Source organism: Thermobia domestica, chromosome 9 (assembly GCF_964235325.1).
Source record: "Thermobia domestica chromosome 9, izTheDome1.hap1.1, whole genome shotgun sequence".
Lineage (NCBI taxonomy): Eukaryota > Metazoa > Arthropoda > Insecta > Zygentoma > Lepismatidae > Thermobia > Thermobia domestica.
In genome coordinates this window covers 105,827,342-105,855,267 of record NC_137462.1, presented here as the reverse complement: position 1 = coordinate 105,855,267, position 27,926 = coordinate 105,827,342, and the positions used below count along the sequence as shown (strand labels likewise).

General features: G+C 35.6%; 1 protein-coding gene across 1 annotated transcript; it reads right to left on the bottom strand.

The window, feature by feature from the left end:
• Positions 1-54: 54 nt before the first annotated feature.
• LOC145660956 (uncharacterized) lies at positions 55-3,459 on the bottom strand. The gene has a single exon (XM_081726402.1). It carries the CDS (start codon positions 3,457-3,459, stop codon positions 55-57), a length of 3,405 nt encoding a protein of 1,134 aa, XP_081582528.1.
• Between the last annotated feature and the right edge of the window lie 24,467 nt (positions 3,460-27,926).

Here is a 27,926-nt window from a genome sequence, read left to right as displayed (position 1 = left end):
AAACTTGAAGCAATACTACAACTGTACTTATTTTTAATTACTCAAATCTCAATTCTAATCCTTGTTATATGATAATGCAACTAGTTTCTTGATGGAACGTTTATATGTTCCAGTTGTAGTACGAACCGTCACTACACGAACTAAGAAATCCTTTCCTGGGAACACTTTTTCAATGATGCCCAATTTCCACTGCAATGCAGGAACGTTGTCTTCAATCAGCAAAACTACATCTCCAACCTTGAGATTGTGTTGCGGTGAAGTTGTCTTAGAGCGTTGTTGAAGACCATGTAAATAATCTCGGGACCATCTCTTCCAAATGTGTTGTTTTAGTTGTTGTATCTTCTGCCAACGAGATAAGCGGTTGTGTGGTAGATCGGTGAGGTTAGGCTCTGGTAAAGCTGTAAGTGCTTCTCCAATTAAAAAATGTCCAGGGGTGAGAACACTGATGTCGTTAGGCTCACTTGATAGCACTGTAAGTGGTCGAGAGTTGAGACAGGCCTCAATCTGTGTGAGTAATGTTGCAAACTCTTCATATGTTAACACTGCACCTTTTGTAATACGAACTAGATGGTATTTCATTGATTTTATACCGGCTTCCCATAGTCCTCCAAAATGCGGCGAATTTGGTGGTATGAAGTGCCACTGAATTCCTTCGGTCGATGTAAAATCATGAACTTGAGAACTAAAAGGATCTGATGAAAACAGCTGATACAATTCTTTCAATTCGTTGTTGGCTCCAACGAAATTTGTGCCATTGTCGCTGTATATATTGAGACATCTTCCTCGTCTGGCTATGAATCTGCGTAAAGCTGCTATGAATGACTGCGCACTAAGATCTGTTACCAATTCCAGATGTATAGCCTTGGTGGATAAACAAACAAATAACGCAACATATGCCTTACTTACAGATTTATTTCTAACTGCTCCTGATTTTATGTAAAACGCTCCAGCGTAGTCCACGCCTACGTTTAGGAATGGTCTGGCTTGCTGCACACGAGCTGCTGGCAACTGTCCCGTAAGTTGTTTTGAACCACTGGCCTTTAACTTGAAACATGTGAAGCAATGATGGATCACTTGTTTTACTACCTGTTTGCACCTGATGATCCAATATTTCTGGCGTAGTGATGATATTAATAATTGGGGTCCAGCATGAAGTAATCTTAAGTGTTCTGCTTCAACTATAACTTTTGTCAAGTGTTGATTTGAAGGCAGAACTATTTGATGTTTGGCGTCAAACGGAAGCTGACTATTCTCCAATCTTCCTCCAACTCGGATCATGCCTTCACTATCTAAAAATGGATGTAAATTGTTCAATTTACTTCTTGACGGAACAATGTTTCCATTACGAAGATGCTGCAATTCGCTGTGAAACCCAATTTCTTGTGTCCATTTGATCCAAACATGGAGCGCTGTGTGGAGTTCTTGTACTGAAAGACCTTCTGTTAGTTTGTTTTGCTTGTGTCTGATGTTATGAACAAAACGTCTACAATATGCTATTGTCCTAACTAACCTTGACAATTTTGAGAATCTTGTTATGGTTCCATTGCACCAATTGTCTAAAGTGACTGTCAATGTTATGGTTCCCTTACTCTCTGGAACTTGATCTGGTTGCAATGAATCCTTACTTGTCACTGACCAATTAGATTCTAAACTAGAAAGCCATTGTGGACCGTGCCACCATAGTGAATTGTCCTTTATGGAAACTGCATCTATTCCTCTTGAAATCAAATCTCCAGGGTTGTCTGAAGAAGTTACATGTTTCCAACAGCTAACGTCAGTTAAGTCTTGAATTTGAGCTACTCTGTTGGCCACGAAAGGTTTCCATTTATTACACGAAACTAGCCATGCCAACACGATTTGGGAGTCGGTCCATAAATGGACGCTACTTATGTTCAATTTTAAAATTGGTAAAATCTTGTGAACTAATTTTGCCAAAACAACTGCTGCGCATAACTCCAGACGTGGGAGAGTGATTTTCTTGACTGGGGCCACACGTGATTTAGCACATAACAACTTAACTGATATTTCTCCTTGTTGATTGATCGATCGCATATAAATGCAAGCTCCATATGCTCTTTGAGAAGCATCTGAAAAACCATGGATCTGAATCTCCGCTATGTTTCCTTCAACGAGTACATATCTGTCAATTTTAATCTGATTGATTAATGGAAGTTGCTTGTACAATTGAGTCCATTTCTTTGCTAATTCCATTGGTATATTGTCGTCCCATTGAACCTTTTGCCGCCACAATTCTTGCAAAAATATTTTGTATGAAATGACAACTGGTGAAATTATTCCTAATGGATCGAATATAGAGGCAATGATTGAAGCAACCTGGCGTTTAGTAATGCACTCTTGAACTTTCATTGTTGACGTCTTGCTTTCAACGAGAAATATATCCTTGTCTGGATGCAATGAGAATCCTAATGCCTTGACGCCTTGGCCTTCGTGGAACTGGATTGGACGTTGCACTTCTCGAAGCTCTGGCGAGATTGATTCCAATAACCTTGGATCATTCGAACTCCATTTCCTAAGTGTAAAACCTCCCTTTCCCAGTAACTCTATCAATTGCTTCTGGACCTCTAGAGCTTGCTGTATGTTGCTCATGCCACTACAAACATCGTCAATATAGAAATCTCGACGTAATATTTCTGCTGCTACAGGGTAATTATGCTCTTGTTCGTCTGCTAATTGCTGTAGGCATCTTGTGGCCACAAATGAAGCACATACCGTACCATACGTCAGTGTTTTCAACTTAAAAACTTGAATCGGTTCATTTCTAGATCTTCTCCATAATATACGTTGTAATGGCGTGTCTTCTGGGTGAACATTGACCATGCGATACATCTTAGCGATATCTGCAGTGAATACTACTGAATGAGTTCTAAAGCGCAAAACGATAGAAAACAAATCTTGCTGTATTGTAGGACCAACTAAGAGAATGTCGTTGAGGCTTTTTCCGCTGTCAGATTTCGCTGAAGCATCAAACACTACACGGAGCTTTGTTGTAGAGCTTGTGGGCTTAAAAACTGCATGATGTGGCAAATAGTATGCAACGCTGACGTCCTCCTTTTTACTCTCATCTATCCTTACCATGTGACCAAGATCTTCATATTCTTGCATGAATTCCGTATATTTAGCTTCAAAGTCCGGGTGTTTTTCGAATCTTCTTTCCAATTGCTTTAATCTAACCAATGCCTGCTGATAAGAATCGCCTAAAACTGTACGGTCTTCAAGCAAAGGCAATCGTACAGTGAAACGCCCTGTATGATCTCTTGTTGTATTCTGAACGAAATGTCGCTCACATGCAAGCTCTTCGCTTGATCTAGGTGTAACAGTAATTTCTTCTAGTTCCCAGAATTTTTGAAGTTGTTGCTGTAGATCTATGTTTGTCTTCACAAAACATGTTATTAATGGAATATGGGGGTCACGTTCTTGAGGAATGTTCCCGCAATCCATCCCAATTCTGTCTCCTGAAGCACTGGAAAATCACCTGGCCGCGTTTTGTGTCCTGGCTTCATAATTATGTAGAATACTTCCGCACCTAAAAGAATATCTATGTCTCCAGGCGTATTAAAAGTGGGATCTGCTAGAACAATGTCCTTGGGAATGTTCCAATCGTCATAATTAATTCTTTCGTCCGGTAGTTTGCTTGTAATGTGAGGAAGAACTGAACAACTTATATTCAATGAAAATGTGTTAACACATGAATGGACACAAATATCTACAGAATACTTTGTATTAGAAATTGCTTGATTTATACCTTGAATTGGAGTATACTGTCTATACCGTTTGATGTTCAATTGTTGCACCAAATTCTCTGTTATGAAATTGGTCTGACTAGCACCGTCTAGAAGCGCGCGACAAGGAACCAAATTTCCCTTGTTATCCCTTACTTTTACTATTGCAGTAGATAACAACACTCTTGCGTTAGGCCTAGCCTTTAATGCACAATATGACACTTGCCCTAAATTTTCACTGGAATCTGAGTTGTTACTACGCTCTTGCACCACGGCACTGCTTACACTTGGAAACCGCACTGATTTGTCTTTTGTCTACATTCAATAATGTATTGTGCTTTTTGGAACACTTTTTACAACCTCTCGATTTACAATTCTTCAAAAAATGATTACTTTTCAAACAATTCATGCATAATTTATTTTTACGAATGCACTCTAATTTTTGGCTGTGTCCCGCATTCACAAAAGACGAACAAGAATATAAGGGATGCTGGCTATTACAAAATTCACATGCATTTGAAAATGTTGATAAATAAGTCTTTGATGACTGAATACTTTTTGCTTGCTTGTTTTGTATGCTACTACTCTGCTTCACACCACCAATACTAGTTCTCATGTTCTCAAGCACCTGACAACGTTTCTCGAGAAACGAAAAGAATTCTGATAAAGCAGGAAAATTAGAATTCGTATTTTGAAGCTCCCATGACTTTCTAGTAGTTGCGTCTAATTTTGATACAAAGTGTTGGGTCAAAATTACGTCTGTGAGGTTTACGTTTGGCTCAAGTGCTTGTAGCGCATTTATATTGCTAGTAGCTGTATTTATAAAAGCGCGAAGTTCACTTACATTTTCTTTATACACTGGCTTGATTTGTAGTATTTCGTGAATGTAAGAAGAAGCAATTAGCTTCAACGATTTTGTTAGCTTCAATTGATTTTGTCAACGAGTAATTGCCATGCTACTGAATAATTTGTTTCGGTAATTGGTAAATTTTCAATTAGGTTTAACGCTTCGCCCTTAAGAGAAGTTCGGAGGTACTGAAACTTCTGTATTGTGGAAATGTCTTTATTCTCGTGAATGAGAGATATAAAAGTGTCCTTATATGATAACCAATGTTTACAGTTTCCGTCAAATGCAGGCAACTGTATGACCGGTAATTTAACTTGTGCGCTACTGCTAGTGCTATTATTAACAGCTGATTCTTTATTTCCATGCTTTAAAACAAGTGCTTGCATTTGAGCCTCTAAAGAAAAATACACATTTTCAATTTCTGCACGAGCGTTTACTGCTTCCGCTTCGGGTTCGATTTGATCAATTTCAATAGTATCTTGCACCTCCTGCAACTTTGACCAGACGTTATTTAGATGTTTTAAGCGTGCACGTATTTCTTCTATATTGCCTTCATTTGGATCAAAGGCCTGAACAAAAGTGTTTATTCTAGTTAACTGGCCTCTGTATGCAGATCTTTGCCTTAAGAGGCCCACTCACGGTCCACGGTTTGCGCAAACATCATGTTTGTGCAAACATCGTGTTTGCGCAAACACTCGGCCATACACGATACAACTGTTTGCACAAACTTCAGTTCAATTTTGAGTTTAATCGCGTAAGCATGTCCACTGAAGCAGCTTGTTTAACGTTAATGTATAGTAGGCTATATAAATAACACCTTCCCTCAGTGGCGGAACTTCAAAATCAGCCCTCCCCCCACACACACAGATACAGAAAAATCTTGCCAGGACTTATTAGGACCTATAAAACAATTTAAGCATTTCATGTTTCTTTCCAGCACAGACATTCAAAGTCAGGCAATGGACTGTAAGGTTTGATTCGTACACCACATGAATGCAACCCAATATAAATTCACTGTATTTAATAATTACAACTTCAGTTTGCACACAGAAATAACACACGAGAATAAACATGTTCACAAGGTCTTTAGTTGTAAATGATTGTAATTCGATGGCTTACTGTTTGTGCTGTGTTGTATGATATTCGACCATGATATATGGTCCACCAAACAGAATGTTCTTGCTGCCACACTCACACACTCTCTCCCAAACAATAGAAAAGCGTTAAGCAACTTGAACACTGTTGCCAGCTAAAGGCACACACACTGTTAAATACACAAATAATCCCAAACAGGTATGATTATTGTTGTTCTATAGTTAACTAGTATGAATTTATGACTCTTCTAATGTGCACGAAACGTCCATTATTCAATCCTTCAAATTGGCAACACTCCTAATTTTCACCGCATATTTTAAGATTCCAACTGGCACTTTGCAATTGTTGCCATGGCTCATGTTTTATCAATTTATTACATTTTTTTAAGAGTTGCAATTTGTCAGTTCATGAATAAGCATCCAGCCATCTTTCTGAATTTTGAAGACTTGCCATGTAATTACTAATTTCCTAGACAATGTAATCATTTATTATAACCCAGAGTACATGAGGAACCTATGGACCTATGTGACGTAAAGAAATACAAATAAAATTATAACAAATTGGTGTTACACGAACTCAAAATTATCATGAATGTTGCCTACATGTTGTGCAAACGATAAACAGTATTTAAAAAAAAATAAATACAACTTTACAACTTTAAAGGAACAGCAACAATGATAGAAAATATCAAAGAGACATAATATGACTGTTCCCACCACACTGTTTGTACCATAAACAAAATATGAAAACAGGTAACTTGTTTATAAAGAGGTGTAACTTAATCGAGTTCTCGATCAATACTGATTATAAATCTTACAAACATGAACCATCGACAACAATCGCTAGAAAACGAATGACTATTTGTCTGACTAGCTAAAACATTGCCATAGAAAATAAATAAATATACAATAAACAAATAAATATAAAACAAAACAAAAGACCATTTACACAAAATCATATTTCGTTTTCTTTTTTGAAGTGAATTTTCATTTGATTTCTCGTCTCATCTACTATCCATTACAAGCTACGTCTTCGGTATTACCTGAATGCAAAGTTGGAGCTCTTTCGTTGTGTGATGATTCATGTTAGTAAACGAGTTTTTGAAGGGCAGGTATGGGAAATAAATAATTATATTGTCTAGGAAATTAATAATTACATGGCAAGTCTTTAAAATTCAGAAAGATTGCTGGATGCTTATTCATGAACTGACAAATTGCAACTCTTTAAAAAATTTAATAAATTGATAAAACATGAGCCGTGACAACAATTGCAAAGTGATAGTTGGAATCTTAAAACAAGCGGTGAAAATTAGGAGTGTTGACAATTTGAAGGATCGAATAATGGACGTTTCGTGCACATTAGAAGAGTCATAAATTCATACTAGTTAACTATAGAACAACAATAATCATACCATTGGCTTTTGGGGAAAATTTACTATTAAAAGTAGGTGCCACATACTATGGCTTTTATTTTTCAAAACTTCACTTTAATTCAAAATGGCGGATTTCAAGATGGCTGCCGTTGATGATGCCTTTATCGTATCACTTCCCTCTAGCCATAATATGTATTACCGAAACCTTTATCCACTTATTATCATTAATACGCGGGTTAGAAGCGGAGGTAAGGGACTTACGCACATAGTAAGTATAAACAATTAATATGCCTTTAACTTTTCCCCAAATGGGCGCATCTTAAAACTAACTTCACCATTGTCTTCCTGATTAAATTCTAGCCCGAAATTATGTATCATATTACCCTATTCCTATTTAAAAAACTTAGCCTTAATTCAAAATGGCGGATTTTAAGATGGCTGCCGTCAAGGTCATACGTACCATACGACTTCCCCCTATGCCCTATACGTATCTACATGGTTGTTCTTTCATTAATACTTCGTTTACAAAGTGTAGTAAGGGACTTCTGCAGTAATCTCTATTAACCACATCACAACTTTTAAAAATTATTAAAAAATAGGAAACATGCACCATGGCAAAAATTTCTGTCATCACAAGTAATGAATACATGTCCTCTATCAGCAATAAAAATTTCATTGAAATCGGAGCCGGACAATTGGGTAATGTCCCTTGTAAGAAATGTATGGCTTCTTCCTGTTTTTAATACTTCATACATAACAGGAAAAGTGTAGCTGCTATAGGTGCTATATTACTCAGGATTTACACGTCGTTTAGTACCTACACTGAGAATTTAACCATACACACAGGATCTACCATTTAGTTATGGAGGGACAATATATCCTGATGTCACTAATTTATTTATCTAGGTACTTACATTTCTTGTATAATTAGAAGCAAATATCTCGAAATCGCATCTTAAGCAAGGATCCTAGATCCAATTGAGCGGATAGTTAGTCATTACCCAATTCGAACAAGAGCGAATCTTAATTAGGTTAAGGGATCGAGCATGAGTAATTGGGAGCTCCATTGAAAAGTAAGTAAGCCCTATGCCTAGCGAATGTAAGCCCGACGAGCTAGCTGGCGCGAAGTTTAGAGAGTGCGAGTCTAAATGGAAACAGCGAGCCTGATCTCGAGCTAATAGCGAGCCTTACTCGTGTACGCATAATAAAGATTGACAAGCCGAATCTTATAAAGGATAACAAACCTTAAGTCCAATTCAGCGCAAGCGAATGCCAATAGCAAAATTACAATCTCTTTAATTAGAAAGAATTCCAGGGACATGCACAGGAAATCAAAGAAACCGAGCTGAGAAAAAGGGAAACATTGAAGACTTAGGCTAAAATTTTGGATGGCAAATCCAATACAGAGTATAAGAATACGTAAAAAGACTAGTACAGTGAAATCTACCTTAACGAAAACCTCCCAATAAGGGACACCTACATAATATGGAGTTCATGTTTCCACTACAATATAAGTATCATTACTGGAGAGGACTCTTCATTTTATGGACATTCTCGGAGACATATAGTGTTGTTTTCCCCTGAACTCTTAAGTAGCCTCCTCATGACGAATATAATCACAAAAAAATTTCCAGCAATTTCAAAATAAATATGCAATACTTCTTCTCTCCTCTCAACGTTTTTACCTTCCCGCTGGTAGAGTGGCTAGCGCACGTGCCTTTGATGATCCCGGATTCAACACTCGGTGGGAGAAACTTAAAATTTGAACTCATTACAGTGGTTCGGATTCCATCCTAAACTGTAGGTGCACGTCTCATGTAGCCTCGTTACTGAAAAGAAACCTTAACAAACAAAATGTCCTTTATCAATAGTCAATGACCTTAGTGAACCATTACACAGAACAATAGCAAACTAAACTTTAAAATCTTTTCTGTGTTCACACTGAGTTGTTTGTCTGTTCGCAATGCTAGAAAGCCTTCAATAAGTAAAAACGGAATAGGCAACTCATGTAGTCAACAATATGTAATTTCTTCCCTATCTTGACATCTTCATTGCTGGTTGTCTTGGGACCTGCATCTTCCCTTACAACCCATATAAGCACATTATTTTGATATTAGATCTAAATGTTTCTTCTCAGAAGGGGAATTTATTCCTTCTACTTCCCAGTGAGTATAATATTTTGGTATAAAGTAGTAATAAATGTTACAGAATAAATACAAGTTCATTTTAACTATTTAGTGCTTAATTGGTGTGTTTGTAGGAGCCCCATGAACTCGCGTCTTAGGGCAACAGGAAACAAGACTCTTGTGGCCAAGGTGTTTTGTAGGTACCTCTCAGAGTCTAGGCGTTCCAGAGAGAGGGATAAAACTCAGGGACCAGGCGTTCTAGCAAAACTATCAGAGACCAAGCGTCCTAGCGAGTGGCAAGGATTAAGGTGCCCTCAGAGATCAGGTAGTCCTAAAGATTGGTGATGGTGATAATCAATCTGTGGAGATTGATGCCATCTGCGGTATTCTGACTCTTTTTATCTAGAGATGTTGCTGAGTGCATTAATCTTCGTCATTTGCAGATCGTTGACGATGATTGACGATGTCTTCTTCATGGTTGTCGTCTGAAGTTCGTTTACATCCAGCACGTGGTGTTGAGAGCACATGCAGAACCTTGCAATATTTACATTTATACGCGTAAATAATGTATTTATTCTATATTCAATAGCACATAAACCGTGAATAATCTAAATTTGAGCAACCTTTGTAACATGTGTATCTCATTTACGGACAAATAACCGCGTCCATTAGTGTCCGTTGTTTGAGGTTTCACTGTATAACATATGAAATACACTGAAATAAAATCGTCAAGGAGGACAGAGTGTGGAGAAAAGTCTTATTTAATTAACTAACAAAAGCTGGATTTCCTTCAAATATCTGTCCTGTTGTACTTTTTTATTCATTGAAACCTCTCATACGAAAAGAAAAGGAACTTTAGCTTTTGTTACCACTGAGAACAGGAAACCAAAAACAATGAACATGAAGTCCTGCTTAGTTTCTGCAGTAGAATGTTCCAAAGACGTCCGTTTCCTCCTTGTGTATAGGATTGGCTAAGAGAACTTTAGAACCCCATTCGAATAGACGGTTTTAGTTTTAAAGATAACGCTTTTCCACCCATCCTTCTTTCCCACATTCTCTTTCCCCTTTAGTGAAACTAAAGCGAAACACACGGGGGTTCTTAAATTGCTCTTTCCCAGATGCACAGAATCCCACGAGGAATGTACCTACCAACAGAAAGATTTCCGTTGGGATTAACCATTAGCTCGCTGCTTCTGTTTTAAGAAATAGCCATATTATGCTTCCATCTTGCATAGGAAACTTGCTTTAAGTTTCATCACTGTAGAAACAAAGGAAACCTCGCTTTCTCTCTTCTTCTTCTTCTTGTTCTTCTGGTAATAATAACGCATTTTTCTTTCCGTATTATGGTGTTTTTATCTTTAAGGAGATATGCATATATATCTAGCACACGATTACCTACTTGCTTCTCTTTAAGTCTTTATACGTCCACTTAGTAGCCGTAAATCCTTGAAAGCTGGCATTTCTTGTGTTCAAGATTTCCCAGTCTATAACTTAACATTTTTAATAAGCTTAAGCCTACCGGGGCTTTGTGCCAAGGAGTTTTAAAAAAAGAATACCTTATTTTATTTATTTATTTATTTATTTATTTCAGAAAACAACAGGCGGATGCCTAATTACAGTTTTCCATCATGATAATATAATTTAAAATACACATATGATAACAAAATAATACGATTGCAAAATACTTTAAAATACATATAACATGATCTACACCTTATTTATTTAGAGTAAAATTCTGTCTATAGCTAAAAATGTCTATCTCTGGGTGCTTTTCTAACACCTTATTATACAATAAACACATTTTTCTGACAGGCGATACATCCAATGCATTAGTCCTTTGCGCTGAGAGATGGAATATGCTATTATGGGGTCTGGTTGCTCTATGTGGGACGTGAAGTTTGATTTCTGATAGTAAATATTCTGAATCTACTGTACTATGTATTATTTTATGTAAGAAAGATAAAATGAAGTGAGTCCTCCTGCTTTCAAGTGATCGTAATGAATATTTGCTTCGAAGATCTTCATACTTCTCAAATTTCGGATATATCCCTGTTTCTTTATATGTTAAAAAGCGCACAAATTTATTTTGAATGTTTTCGATTTTACTTGTATATTTCTTACTATCAGAACCCCATATTATCGCTGCATATTCCACCTTAGACCTTACATAGGCAATGTATAATGTTTTGAGGACATCGGTGTTAGAAAAATCACGTCCTAATCTCATCACAAAGCCAAGGTTCCTAAAGGCCTCACCAACTACTCTGTTGACATGAATATCAAATGATAGGTTTGACTGCAGAGTGACTCCAAGATCAGTTATATGATCCACTCTTTCAATTGGTGTTTGATTAATAGTATACACATTGCGGACATAGTTCATTTTCCTGGTGTATGATACTACTTTACATTTTTTAATATTTAACAGCAATTTGTTTGAGTCACACCATTGGAAAATAGAATTTATATCGCTTTGCAAAGAAATAGCGTCTAACTCCGTGGAGATACTACGATAGATTTTTAAATCGTCAGCAAACAATAGTTTGTGGGAGGATGTTATTAGAGGTGGTAAATCATTAACAAATAATATAAATAATAGAGGTCCTAAGTTCGATCCCTGAGGCACACCAGAGTCTACGACATATTCCTCAGTTAGAATATTTTTGTATCGAACGCGATGTTTGCGTTGGCAAAGATAGGACGCTATAAATTGTTGAAGGTTTCGTGAAAAATTGAATGTCACAAGTTTGCTTAGAAGTATATCGTGATTAATTACGTCGAACGCCTTGGAGAAATCTATATAAATTACGTCTACTTGTTCCTTTTTATCAACTTGATTAGCTATAAAATGTGTAAGTTCTGAGAGATTAGTTACAGTTGACCTCTTTGGCATGAAACCATGTTGAAAGGGAGATATTACTGACCGTACATGTGAGTAAATTTTTTCATATATAATAATTTCAAATACCTTAGATCGGGCAGATAGCAGTGTTACCGGTCGATAATTTTTTATTTGGTCAGTAGGACAACCTGTCTTGGGAATGGGACAGACGTCACCAATCTTCCATTTCATAGGAAACGTAGAAGAAGATATTGACTTGTTAAAAATAGCCTGTAGGGGATGTTTCAGTATTTCTGAGCAGCCTTTAATGATGTACGGTGGTATTTTATCCGGCCCACAAGATGACCGTGGCTTAAGTTTTTTAATAGCATTCTCAACATCTTCGATGTCTATAAAGTTAATATTTAATTTGTCCAGAATTTCCGAATCATTGTATTGCTCCATAGGAATAAGATTATAACTTGATTTATTGTGTGTTACTTGAAAATTTGCCATAAATGCATTTGCAATAGCAGCATCGTCACTCAAAGTTCGATCGTTATAGTGAAACAAATTACTTCCCGAATTACTCTTTTTATTCTTAACATACGTTAATAGTGTTAACTTAAACTGAAGTTCTGTTTGATAATTTGACAGCTGGGAAATAATGAAACGTTACGTACATAGGTCAGTCAGGTTTATAAGGGAGTACTCACGTCACTACTTGTAGAATACAAACAACGGTACATACAATCTGGGAAGGGAACGGTAGCTCAGTGGTAGAGAGCTTTCCTCTGGCGCGTGGTGTCCCTGATTCGATACCTGGTCAAGTAAGTTTGTGATGGACAACATTGTGTCCGTCGGCTTTCTCGGGATACTCCCGTTTCTTCTATACAATCTTATACCATTAACTCTTCCATCATCATTCACTTATCTTAATCATCGTCTCTCTCAGCCTAGCAGGCACAATCGTGGAAATAAACTGAAATATTTCATTTCAACAGTAGATACAATCTGGTCACAGAATAAAAAGTACCAGTATCAATTATTTATTAGTAATAATAATACTTGTTAGTGTCATAATAACGACATACTTGTTAGTGTCATAAAAAAATTCGATTTTCTCGAAAACTACGCATGAGATTTCGAATTTTTTTTACATTCCCTTATATCACTATGTTCAACTCAATCAGATCTATCAATCGGTATATGTCTTATGTTTGAACAACATTTTTTTCCCCTTAAACGCTAATCATGTTCGAGAAATTTACGCACGAAACAAGAATTGTTTCTTTACTATGACGTGCCCAATAAATTTTTAGATCAATTCATCCTTAAGCTATTGCAGGTAGACACGATGTCTCAGTAATATAAGGGTCACTTTAGATGCGAAGAGTCCCTCGTTTGTTCTCAGTCCTTTTTTTGAGAGTACAAAATCGTGTTCATTACTTTGATTGAGGATTCTCTACTTTCCGTCCATTTTGTCATTTCTCCAGATCTTCCATATACCTAGGTAATGGATGCTGTCCCTAATCAAATTAGAAACGCAAACGTGAACTACTTAATTACATTCACTTCGTTTAATTTTTCATATTATTTAATGTTTTGTTGCAACTTATGTATCGAAGCATAACTAAGTATGTGTGTGTGTGAGTACACCCTGTTAAAATGAAATGAAAGTTTAACATTCCACGTTTATGTCTATTAGGCTAAGGGAAACGGCATGATTTAGGCATGTGAATGATAATGGAAGAATTAGTGAAATGATAACGTGGCAGGAAACGGGAGTACCCTGATAAAACCCACGGACACGATGTTGTCCACAACAAATTTACTTGGTCGGGGATTGAACCAAGGACCCCACATTCCAGAGGTAATCGCTCTACCACTCAGCCACCGTGCCTCCCTACAGTTTGTTAAAGTCATTAAAAGCTAATTACATTGTTCTGAAAAAAAATATTCAACAATAGGAAGGAAGAAGAATCTGGTTGAATATCTGTATGAACTAAGAAAGACATGATCAGTTTAAAACAATGTCGGCCTCTCAGTGACAGTGCGCTCACCAATAGTGAGAGGAAACTGGTCGATTCTATGCTATATGATTTTCTGGTGGACAACTTTGTGTCGGTAAAATTTTTAAAGAGGTTGTACCGCTTCCTTCCTGTTAAATATAATAGTTAAACATTATATTTGAATTGCATTCAAAAGGTGTTGCTATCAACTGATCTCAAATAGGAATAATTCTGTCACTATTCGCCTGCATTAAATTATCCATAATATGTTGCGTGCAGGAAGATGTGTGCGACATAAAATTAAACATATCATGGCTATTGCTAATATTATTTGACTAGCAGAATGAAATCTGCAGTGTAGTATCCCACGGTTATGACATTTAGACTAAAGGAGACAAATGTTTTATGAAAATAAATGACCGTGAAGCAAATAGTGTACCGTAATAAGAATGTGGGAGGAAACGGGGGAACCTCGAGTAAACATTCGGACAAATATCGTTCATGACAACTTCATATAATATTCTGTTATTTTTTAAAGGAAATTATTCCCTTCATAAAAAGTAAGAAAACTTATTTTCTACATGAATTCATCTTTTAATGGAACAATCCTTATCTCCTCCCCCCTCCCCAATATTTTATTAACTGCACTCAATTGAAACACCCCGCTGAACAACTATATATGTTACCTTTTAGTGGTTTCCACAAAAACTACTCTTTCTTTCATGCAGGCACATTTCTTTTACGATTTTTGTTTTCCGAGTTGTTGCTATTACTTCGATGAACGTCCCTAACTGCTGATTGTATATGTTCCTATTGTACTGCTGAAATATACTACAAATTTTTCCTAGTTTTTCTCGAAATCACTAAAAAAGTAACATATATCGTTGTTCGGTGGGGTGCTTCAATTATTTATGTTACGTTACTTATGTCAGAGGTGTAGTCAGCATCTTTGCATTTCGTATTCCGCGAAATTTTGCCTTTAAAATATTAGTGTTCGTCTCTGTTAGTCTCTCTGATATATATTCTTTTTTTATATATATAAACTAATGCTAATAATTCAACACATTCCTTGATAGAATTTGAATTTTCTATTACTAGTTGCAATATTCTGTCAAGACTACTTCCAAAAATCAAGTACGTAAATATATATAAAACGGGACAAGGCGAGAAAAATATTCTTTAGAATTGAGGCGAGATGAGACCTACAAAATTTAGGAAACGAGGTTAGAGAAAAACTTGTTTCCCGTCTCACCACGTGTCGTGGGCAACACTGGACATAGTCTGGGACAAAACCAGAGATCCCTCACATCAAAGGTGAATGCCTTTTAAAAATTATTATTATTATTATTATTATTATTATTATTATTATTATTATTATTATTATTATTATTATTATTATTATTATCATCATTATTTTCAACTTTTTAAAAATTTTACCAAACAAGTTACATTAAAGAAAGCATCACAATGTTGCAACGATGGAAAATATTGAAATATATAGGGTGTCTCAAAAGGCCCTTGACATAGGGTAAATGTTATTATGAGAGTTACAACAAAATATAAGAGAGAAAACTGTCTCCCAAAAAAAAGCTACTAGCTCACATCCCACAATAGAAATAATTTACTTATCTTCTGTTTGATATTAAATACTCACCCCTAATGAACCACGGGGCAAGTGGTTATATGCATCCCTGATATAAAGTGAAGATTTAAAAAAAATCGGACGAGCCGTTTGGACTGTACACTCTTTATGCGCCCAAATGTTATATGAAAATGCAACGTTGCCGTTTACCTGGACCCACAACATAAACACGATGGCCAGCCCGCATTTCAAACACGTCCTCAGTCACCATACTCTAACAAAATATATCCACCTCCTGCTCCGCCCTCCCCTTCCCCAGACCCTCTATTAATGGCAGCGTTGCATTTTCACTTAACATTGGCGTGGGTTTTCTCGGGGTTCTCCCGTTTCCTCCTACTTTCTTCATTCCACCATTTCATTCATTACTCATCATCACCGTCTCCTTTAGCCTAACCGGCATATCCATGGGACGTAAAACTCAAAGATTTCATTTCATTTTTTTCACTTAACATTGGGCGCATAAAGAGTGTAAAGCACAAACGGCTGGTCCGATTTTAAAAATTCCATCACTTTAGATTGAAAATATCACATTTGGAGACGGTTTTCCTATTACATTTTGTTGAAACTCTGGTAATAACAGAGTTACCATACGTCAGAGGATTTTTGAGACACCCTGTATAATGCATGTTGTACATTCTTACACAGCAATAAATATATCGTGCTTAAGGGACATAAATTGCTTAAGGGACATGTTCAATATATTGTCAATATTTTAGTAATTATTCAGTTGATATGTCACCAAAGAACCGTTTGATACAACTGTATACGGTTTCTCATATGTATTTCAACCTATTTTGTGCGTGTGTGTCTGTGCTTCATACATCTTGCGGTTTGCTTTCTTTACAAATTTGTTTTTGAAAATAATTCTAGTACTACATATTTGCGATAAATTCAAACATTAGGAGACAATATCCCTAAACGCTTTAATGTCGGTATGATTTTTTTTTTATATATTTTCCGAACACACGAACACAAATTCATTTTCTTCAATGTTGTATGAACAGGATATTGTATGAGAAAAATACTTCATAGATTTACAAAAAGATCATTAAGTTCCGAGAAAAAGTACAAATACGTTTTGCAGAGGAAAATAATTTGGATTGCCAACAATTACTATGGCACCACTGAAAAATCCTCCACAGGAGACAATTCATCTTCACAATCGACAAAACTCTGTTTTTTTTTTTTTTTTTAAACTTCTGCTGCTTCACCCTCTAGAGATCGAGATCGTTCAATTTTCCCTAAGCGACCTACCTACACGTAAGCTCTTAAAGTCCACCGAAAGCTCCGAAAATAACTTCAGGTTCTCACTCAGCAGTTGGCACCTCTGCTGTAACACTTATGGAAGAAATCGCTTCCAACACTAGAATCATTTCTATACTTTTCACACAACTAGAGTCTGCTTTATATAACGTTAAATCATTCTATATGAAGCTCTAGCGTTAGTCCACCCGTTTTGATTTACAACAGCTAATCAAAACTCAGAACGGTATTATTCTTAAGACCACTAATCTAAATCTCTATCAACATTTCATCTATAAAGTCAGTTCAGCAATGTTTGTCACCATTCCGAAGATCCAATTACTGAAATCTTCGAGTCACAAAATACCACCTCCATCTAAACGTACACAACTGCTTTCAGTTGTGATCCGTGGTAGCGATCATGCGATCACAGAGCCAGAAGTTCTGAATTAACTTACGGCCGATGGCATTCACCCTCCTGTGCTATTTCTATTAAAAATGTCACAGGACCAACATACATGATTCGCTTACTTACAGACGACAAGACTATCATCGACGATCTACTTCAAAATTGGGTTTTCATATATCGCTGTCACCACAGAGTTGAGCCATCTCAAATACCACCATCTCTCTTTCTTTACGTTGGGAAAATTGAATCTCTCTTTCAATCAATAAGTGTACTTACCAAATAGCTTATTGATTTCAGGTTCGCTTGTTTAAATTGTTTACTAACTGCAGAATTAACTTCCGCAGTATAGTAATAGGAGAGTCCTTTTTTAAAAACTATAATTCCTTTTAGATTTTCTAATGCCAAACTTTCTTCTACTGTGTGTAAGTTTATGGATTGAAAATGATGTTTCAATAACGAATTACGTAAATGGACAACTTTTCTTTAATATTTCATAAAGTTTGAAACATTCATCTGGCAAAGATTTATCGATCCCACACATGTACTGGTTGATTAAGTAGATCTTTACTAATTCTGGATTTGATCTGAACACCGTATCCAACTTCTATTCAACCCCGTTTCATCTAAGGTAGAACTTCCCTTCACAAGTTTGAGTGACTCGTAGAGTGTTGCATCTTGAGTTTCCAGACTACTAACTATTTCAATCGTCGAGAAATGTAATGAGCGAAATTAATATTTGAATAGGCAATATCATTTTCTAATGTTAGAGAAATAGTATTTCAAAGGAAAGAAAACAAGTTTTTTTTGTAAAAAAAAAAAAAAAAAGATCTACACATATACACGAATATACAGACTCAAGACGATAAAAATATATTACGATGATTCGTAACTGCAGAAATATTCAAATAACCTCAGAATATGCACTAACCTTACAAAAACGGGCTCTAATAATAAAAAAAACAAAAAGAGAAATGCGTTATTATTGCTGTTACATTCTGGCAACCTTGGAAAGTAATGCAGTAATCCACACATGTCTCCCCTTCCATTATCTCTTGAAACAAATAACACTACTCGAACACAAATGCAGTAATTAGTCAAGTGCTACCGTTGAATCCAAGTTCTTTTAACTGAAATATCTGTCTCTCAGAATATTTTTTGCCTCTATCCTACCAGGTTACACAGTTGGTTCACATAATAATAATAATAATAATAATAATAATAATAATAATAATAATAATAATAATAATAATAATAATAATAATCCTACTAATCATCCTGCTTATTTCATATAGCCCGTATCAACACACTCCACAGAATACTTGCTTTAACAAAGCAAACAATGTATGTTTTCTTTAAAATTATTTTCTCTCTGTTTATAGGATTACGGTATCAGATGTTAATTTATGGCGTTACGGTTGCAAATCCGATTTGAAAGGATTTACCTGACATCTATCTTTTAATTAAATTCTATTAACCTCTGCTTTTAAATTTTTAACGAGTTTATTGGAGCTTATAAACCACATCGCTTTCAAACTCATTTGTTTCGGACGGCATCATTACAAACAAAAAGAAAGTACGAGAAAAAAATCGTTAAGAGCAGGGAATGTTTAAATTTTTGTTTAACTGTATTCTTTGAAGCGTAGAAGCTAGAACACGTGAATACCCTAGCGGAAAACCGGACTATGATAATTGGTTTTTAATAAAGTTCTGGGTTCGATTTCTGTTCTAAGCATTCTTTTTCCATTAGTTTCAATGAGTTCACAACATGCGAGATACAGTAGCGAACACAGATCTATACAATGTACCGTAATGAATAAACACGCACACACAAGTTAATTTTACCTTCATTCCCCGTACGCAAGTTTCAATTGTTTTTTCGTGTTTCTAATTATGTTAATTACACAACAAGAGATGAACTAGTGACAATTAATGGACAATTTTCGTTCTAAAATGCTGAAGGTTCATCAATCTAACTTTGTCCCTATCTTTTTATAATTACTAATGAACGCATTCTTCCGGAAACTTAGACCTCATTACTTAAATTCATTTTAAGCTTTAAATATTGCTAATTCATTACATTTTTAATGGATCAGTGAGAGATGTTGCTTAAACAGCAGAGTAAAGATTCTTCTTATGATTGTTTCACAAACTATAGGTGATGTCCAAACACTCCAAAAGAAGGGCTCAAGTGGATTATAATCGTTTGCTTTTACAATACTTTTATTATGTTCTATTATGCTTTTTTTTTTTTTGTTACATCTTGCAACTTTGATTTCAGGCACTTCACTATCCAGAGCAGTGAAATTTTATATAGATACATACGTATATATCGGTTGACAATAATATTTTCACATAATATTCTCTGTGTCATATCGCTTTACTGTAATATTTTGGCGTTCACTTCTGGTGCGGGGTACCTAGTTCGATCACAGCTCATGCCAAGTGGGATTTGTGATGGACAAACACCGTGTTCGTGGGTTGTCTTGGGATTCTCCCACTTTGTTCATTCAACTACTGCATTCATTTCTCATCATCACCGATTATTTTGGACTAGCCGGCATAAACATGGGACGGAAAACCAAAAGATTTTATTTTTTGTAAAATTTTGTTTGTTCCCTACGAATTATATATCCTATCCTTTTATGCAACCAAAAAATTCTATAGAGTTGGCATGTACAGTATAATATCCAGGAGGATGTTATGATTCAGCTTTATGATTCAATTTTTTTTTAAATTCGGAATTAGATTTCTGGGCCTTCAGAAATCTGGCTGGGATTTCTGGGCAATGTTCGCATTCAGGTGTAAGTGATGACGTTCATCAACGATCATACTACAGGGGGAATTGGGGAGGAAGAAATGAATAGAGAAGGAAGGTTGTGCCCTGGGACCATTATGTTAACTACCATATCAGTATTTACCTGGTGTTAATGAGGAAAATTTTTTGGATGAATGACCTGAAAAAAAAATAATTTTCGACCAAGTATCCCCGTCGGAAATCGAACTTGTGACCGATTATTTTCTATTTTCACATTGCAAAGCTATGATAGGTTTGAAGAACTGATTGAATATGAAAACTTCTTACAATTAGAAAGTAAAAAAAAAAAAAAGACTAATAACTGCTTCTAAAAACTTTTTTTTAAATCCCTTTATTAGAAAGGAGAATATAATTCATTTGATAAGGTAAAATTAAATTAAGACTAATAGCGCATTTGTCGCGATTTAATAGCTCTCTCCATTGGTCTAGTGGTGAGTTCGTGCGTCTTTGGTGCATTGAGTACCAGGTTTGATTTCTGGTGGAAGGGTCTTAAAATTTGAACTCCGAATTCCATCTTAAGCTTTCGTTCACGACTCATATACCATTGGTGCTAAAAAGAGATGCTTAACTCCAACCAAAACGAGATTTAATGTTTGATTGTCGTCCTAATAGGCATGAATACTTTAGCTCCAACCTTAGAAAGAGCAATTTGTTCCCACAAACTCACCATGATAATTCTTAAGAAGATAATTTGCGCTGTATTGTGATCGCAAATTTTAAGTACAGACAGTGGCGTATTTAGGGGGGTGGCTTCCGGGCTTAAGCCCTTCCCCCCGAAATCTTACTTAGTATAGTAAAGTAAATGAAATATCTTGCAGAATTTTCACATTTCCAGGCAAAGCCCCCCCCCGAAAGTGAGCAAAGCCCCTCCCGAAACAAAATCGTAAATACGCCACTGAGTACAGATAAGACCTGTAATATGTCAAATGAAATAATAATAAACTAGTAGTACCTACTGAGGAATAAATAACATCATTAATACAATATTTATTTATTTATTCGATTTCTCTACTTACGAATGAGCTTCCTAAAACTTCTTGATGAATATTTATAAGCGATGTTCTTTACACTTACCTGAAACGAAAAAGGAAAGCATGTTAATGTTTATAAATATTCGACTCATTGAACAACTAAACTTTATTATAAATTATATGTTATGAGTTACATCAACGACGTCTTCCATGAAAGACCTATAGTGTTCACTCACACTGTACAGTATTAGCATAAAAATACGTAGCATCTTTAAAATCAAAATTTCAACTGTGAGGAAGTTAATCTGGGCTCAAATTATCGAACCTTACAATTATCTTTTTACATTTTACTGTGTTGTATCCCGTTTAATGTTGATTTGTCACTTTGAATTCTTTTTACACAGTTACTACAAGTTTCTCTAACAGAAATATAGAAATTTAATGCTGCATAATACTTATATTATCAGTAAACATTTAGTACTGTTCCACACAGAATTGCTTCAAGTTTACGACCTCCGCTTTTCGATTGTTTTTGTGACGTCAATATCACATAAGAACCTCGAGGTCAGTTGATGAATGTGGTTACCAGCCGCATACAAAACTGAAGAATTAAACTATTGCACTGGCATCTACTGTGTTTCTAGAGCCACACCTGAAACATTTGTAAACTAGTCACGTTAACTTCAGTACATACTCTTTCAACCATGCAACTAGTTCAATCATACTAGTAAACTCTACTTTCCGTAAAATTTTAAATCTGTCCATTATTTGTAGGCAACTTTGTATATTACTACTTTACTACGTCTCAGTGAGGTCTTCTTTGCCAACATTAATTAACTGAAAATTACTTTGTAATAGGATTTTAAAAACAACACATGTTTATATAATTTTTCTTTTGTTTATGAACTACTAACGGTAAACTTTATTTAAAGTAAGACCTGCTTCAGTTATAACGACCTAACAGCTTGTTTCCGGACATTATCTTTTCCTTTTTCCTTATAAAAAATTGGATGATTTTTGGGCCAATATGGAATACGATATTGTACAGGATAGCTATTCACGGCCGTCCAGCGTGGGCTCTAAAATTACATTGAAATTTTACAGATATGCTGAGACCATGCGGAAGAGAGTTACGCTGGAAAAAAAATATTACTTCCACTTTCCGCTACCAGAGTAAAATATAGCGTTGTATATGTAATACGCACGTGGAAATTGTCCTCAATGTATGGATAAGACGATTATCTGGGTGAAAATGGTCAAACATGTGAGATAAATGTAATCCAAGAAAGATGAAGGGCAGATGATTGTAATAAATGGTGCTAAGGGTATAACTTTAGGAACAATGAGAGGATAACAAAACTCAAAGCATTGCGGTGGATCTTGGAGTTTCAGTTGCTGTACTGTGTGAATTCTGTAAGGATACCAGTGTAAAATGATCCTAAGAACTTTCCTCACTGTTGACCATGGAATGGCCAATTCCCGTGACACCACTCGAGTACTGGTAGCAGAATATGGAGCACGTGCTGTGTGGTCATCAGCCTCGTCAACAAGCTCGGCTGAAATGGGTTGTCTTCCTCTTGATGGAGTCAAACGTAACTCACCCGTTGTCTCTAATTTCCGTACCATCTTCTTTAGGCCATTTCTTGAGAGAGGTTCTCTTCTCATTCCTTTCAGACGCCGATATTCCCTCAATGCGGCACTGTAATTGCTCCCGTTCTGGTAGACCAATTTTAATAACAGTGCACGGTCTGTCTTATAAATAGCCATGCTACTCCTCACGATATCATGTGTATGAAGTGTGAGCTCTTGTATGTTACGGCCTGTATAGCACCACATTTTCCCCTGGTGGCGGAAAGCGGAACTAATATTATTTCCATCATAACTCGCTTCCGCATGATCTCACTAGCGTATTTACCAAATTTCAATGTAATACGTTGATTACAGCCGGCGAAGAACAACCGTGAATAGAGGAAGTTTAATTGTAAGAACAATAATGTATAACTTGATTATTTTTGTTATACCAAGTTGTAATAGATGTTGTTAATCACAATGTTCACAATGTTACTATACCAATCGCTTCGCTTTACCGAGTCCAGTGAAAATTGATCAAATTTCTTTTGAATATCACTAGGCCCATATATATGATTCTGGTGCCCTACGTGGTTAAAAGTATTTACTGGAAAACATTAAATTTGTAATACTACATTTTCTGAAACATTTTAAATTCTTAATACTCAATGTTATAAAACAAATAGATAACGATAAAGTTAGCTATGTTTAACAGGTGTGGTAATTGAATTCCCATCTATCACATTTGAAGATCAACTGTGCATGTAACCCACATTATATTTCTCTCATGATTAATATCAGCTGAGAAATGGAGCTGGTAATTTGTAGGAACAGATATAGCATTGATTAAAATTGTATGCATACGGATGGTTATCCTGAACATTAAGAAAAATAAGAAATATTTGTGAAATTCGGGTACAAAATATATTAATGTTGTATCTTACGCTTCTAAATATTGAAAAATAGCTTCAGAAATGCCATTGACATTTTTGCATTTCTATATAAAAAGAAGTTCTGATTCTCAACTATAATTCTCATACCAAACTGCTTAAGCCAGAAACTTGAAATTTGAACAATACATAGAATTTATGACGTAAATTACTAATAAAGAAGAATTTTTGGAACTTCGTTGCAATGATGTCAACTTAAGGGAATTTGCATGAAATAATTTCTTGTGAAAGTTCATGCTACTGCAGAAGTGTTTTCTGAAGTGAGTTAATTGTGTGCGATGCTTGAAAACCAAGTGCTAAGAAACATGATTTGTAGTCGGATATTTAAGAAAGAACAAAAGAAAATAAATGAAATAAGTAATAGAATAAGAAATGAACAAATAAATGAAAGAAAAGAAGTGGAATACCAAACGAGAACAAAACTTTTTCAAAAGTTTCTCCACTAAATATGTGGAGGACAAAGTATCGTTACGCTCAGTAAAAATTCATGGCACAAAGTCATGATATAGACACTGGATTTCCCACAACAAAATTGTTTATTTTCAATTAAGGAAAACATGTATCCATAAACTATTTTATAATTATAGAAGATATGGGTTTACGAATAATTTATTCAGATCTTGAAAACAGTAAGTAACTCAAAAGTTACATTTTTCTTATTATATCATATTTGTAATTAATATAATATGATATATTCAGAAGTAAAATGGGAATTTTTGCCTCTCGAGATGGGATTTTATAATGGTTCAGGTTGACATTATTCATTGGACAATGAAGTATGAGTTTAGTTTACAAGTTAAAAGAAAATTAATAATAAAATTTCCGCTAGGAAGAAACCCACATATCGATTGTTTAAATTCTTCAATGACTAAAAATTAATAAATGCTATATTACGAGTGCCTTTCATGTCTGTCCTTCGTGACATGGGAGGGAAGCTTTTCCTGTGATAGTGAGAAACGCCGCTTCCATAGCATTGGACAACTGTCCATTTATGGTGTAACGACGTGCAGATATTTGCACTTTCGCATTTCCCACAAAGAATTGTTCAGTGTGGTAGCATGAGGACTTCTTGACTGCTATGATAATGGGGCAGATAACATTAGAGTACTGTGGCAAACCAGTGACCACAAAAACTTGCTCTAGCAATCCCAGCAGAAAGTACAAAGCGTTCTGATGCTCCAACTTGTTGCAGCCTTGCTCTTTCCCTTCTTTCCATTCTTTTTGAAGTTGTAGTGTTATATGTACTTTAAATCTATGAATAATATACAATAATAGTGGGATTTTACAGAAAAGAAAGGACCATACAAACAACACGATCTCACCTCATCCAGTATTAACCATCGTTAAGAACAAGGTGGTTCAGCGTCCATTTTTACTTCATATATATATTTTTTTACTGTTCGTTGACATAGGTATTATATTTAGTTACATCTTTAATCCTGACAATACTAAACTAACTCTGTGGCTCATAGGGTGGAAAGGGACAACGCCACAGAAACAAATTTATATTGAATTTTTTTCTATCAAGTCAACCCACTTTAGATTTTTCCACTTCCCTAAACCCGTTCTAAACTTCACTTTTCAATCTTTTTTTTCGAATACACGCCGTATAAATATTACCCGTGTAAGAGATATATATTTTCAGCCCTTCTTAGCAGTTTTGACATCAATTGTAGATGACTTGTAATTATTGCGAAGCTCAACATTATGTAGCTTTCTAAATTTGTCTATTTGTTCATATCTCACTAACTCCTTTTTCTCAAAACGGAACATATTCGAGAAGTATCACACGTTCCGTCACTAGTTTATCCAGGTCTTAGTTCTCAAACATTGTTTTAATGTTACATGGTTTATAGTATAAAAACTATTAAAAGTGAAAATATAAAACTTGTACGAATACAATGGAGAGAGCTTACCAGTGTTTTAGAAAAAATGATAATGAAATGAAATTTTTGAGTTGGGTACGTCCCACGGTTATGCCGGTTAGGCTAAAGGAGACGTTGATGATGAGAGATGAATGAAATGGTGGAATGAAGACAGTGGGAGGAAACGGGAGAACCCCGAGAAAACCCACGCACACAGTGTTTGTCCACCACAAAGTTCACTTGGTCGGAGCAGGGTTTGAACCCGGTACCCCAAGCATCAGAGGTGAACGCTCTACCACTGAGCCAGTGCGGCCCCCACCAATGTTTTAGAATATGCAAGACATTACACAATATACTCCAATAATAAATATTCGCTTGCCTTAATTATTATCTCCCTTAGCCTAAAGAGAATAATAGTGGGATGTTAAACTGAAAGATTTCATTTCATTTTTTGAATAATAAATATGCTTTTTAATGTTGTTATCGGAATAAAACTCTGATAACTTTTTAGAATAAATTAAGAAAAATTCAGGCCATAAATTGTGTACATACATTTTGAAATCGAGGCGAGAAAATGTCTCGTGGACAACACTACTTTCATGTCACACTTTGGAATCTAGTCAAAAATGTATTTCAGTTCTTTGTAGAAACTGTCTGGAATGCAACTGTGAGTTTATTCCATAGATGTGTGCGTTCTTATGGCAGATACATTATCCCATTCCATTTCCAGTTCGATGTTTGACATTACTTACAAATTCAAGATTGCGATGTATCGGTAAGATACTATTCTTGCCGAAGATTTCCATTTCTAAGTTAATAATGTTGGTTGTCAGTAGTAAACTATCTTGAAGTGTACTATCAAGAGGCAATCATTCCTAATTCACTTAACTTCATGACCACTAGTGTAACTACAAAGTAATTCGACTTTTTCGAGTATATTTGGTGATCTGCCACTTCGTACACACTTCTTACGTTCTATACTCATACCCTAATTTCTATCATAGTCTTGTTCATTACATCTACCGTATACTCATCAGGAGATACAACTTATTTTAGATCCGAAATATTTGGTCACAAGCTGATCTCTAGTATACGTCCACTTTACTTCTTTCATAATATGTATTTTTAAAATTATTTTTTTGTGTGAACGGGCCTCTTACAATATTCAGGCACTGTAGGCTATCACCAAAGCATAGATACCTTGTATAGGCTTGTCTTGACAGAAGTTTTTTTTTTTAAAAAAAAATACGTTCAGAAAGGAGAAGTAAACTGAACGTATACTGTAGATTCGTATTATCATATTTCAGATTATATTTGTATTATCATCACACGTGAACATTTTTTTATGATAAATTCAACTTGCCTTACTTATCTCAACATTGATATGAATCATTAGTTTAATAAAATTTACTAGCGACTTTGAATGTGTTAAGGCTGATTTGTAAATCAATACATTGCTACAGCATCATAGTTCCACCTATTTGCTGAATTTGAAAACTTCTACACTATAATGTTTCCGAATGTGATAGGCTTAATCACTTCATTGCTACTAGATAATAATAAGTTGCAACCATCCTGTTGAGCCCATCAGCCAGCCAAAAGTTTGTAACCATAGTACTGGCGGTGGAAGGTACAGATACCTTGCCCAGTTGTTCATAATTTTCGCATTCTTCAATGAAGTAAGTGATTCGGAAGGATGTTCCTTCTTTCTCATAACAAAAGCGTAGTACTTCGACGGTGTCCGCAGTTACCCTTGATATCTACGTTACTCAGCTACTGTTGTTATGAATTCTTCTACCTATGACTCCGTACAAGTAAAACCTTACACGGAAAAAACATCGACTATACCAGGTAACATAATATTAATTCTGGTTGCGACTGGAAAGAAGATTCTATAAATGTATTATCCGCATCGACTCTACACATTCTTTCATTCAATGTTGGGAAACATCCGAATGAATCCGAACGAAAACCTACATCGCTCGTCTACCTAAAACAAAATTGTGCTCATAAGTCAGTATGATTTAAGGAAAGCAAGTAAGAAGACCATCGTTAGTGACAAAAATCCTAATTCAGCACCCAAGAACATTAAGAAATGGCCAGAAAGAAAAAAACAACTCAAATTTTGGCCCAGAAAAGTACTCCTTTCAGATTAAGAAGATGTCACAGCACACAGTGGAAGCTCTTCATCTTAAGCAGATCAGGCAACTGCAACTTCAGTATGTCTTGTTTCTCAAGTACCGGGGATTACAACACCACAACAGAAGAAACTAACTCCAGTCAAACCGTATACCGATCAAGAACCTGAATACCTGTACCTTTGACAGATATAGATTTTATCCAAGTATTGACGGTGCCAAACCGATTGTAACAAGTAACATCTATGTTTTCCAAACAAAACAAAAATAAAATGATTCACTGAACTTTTCCATTCTCAGAATTTTGAACCT

Bases quoted from the DNA above. Each gene is read 5' to 3' on its own strand.
- LOC145660956 (XM_081726402.1), bottom strand. From the start codon at position 3,459: ATGGATTGCGGGAACATTCCTCAAGAACGTGACCCCCATATTCCATTA.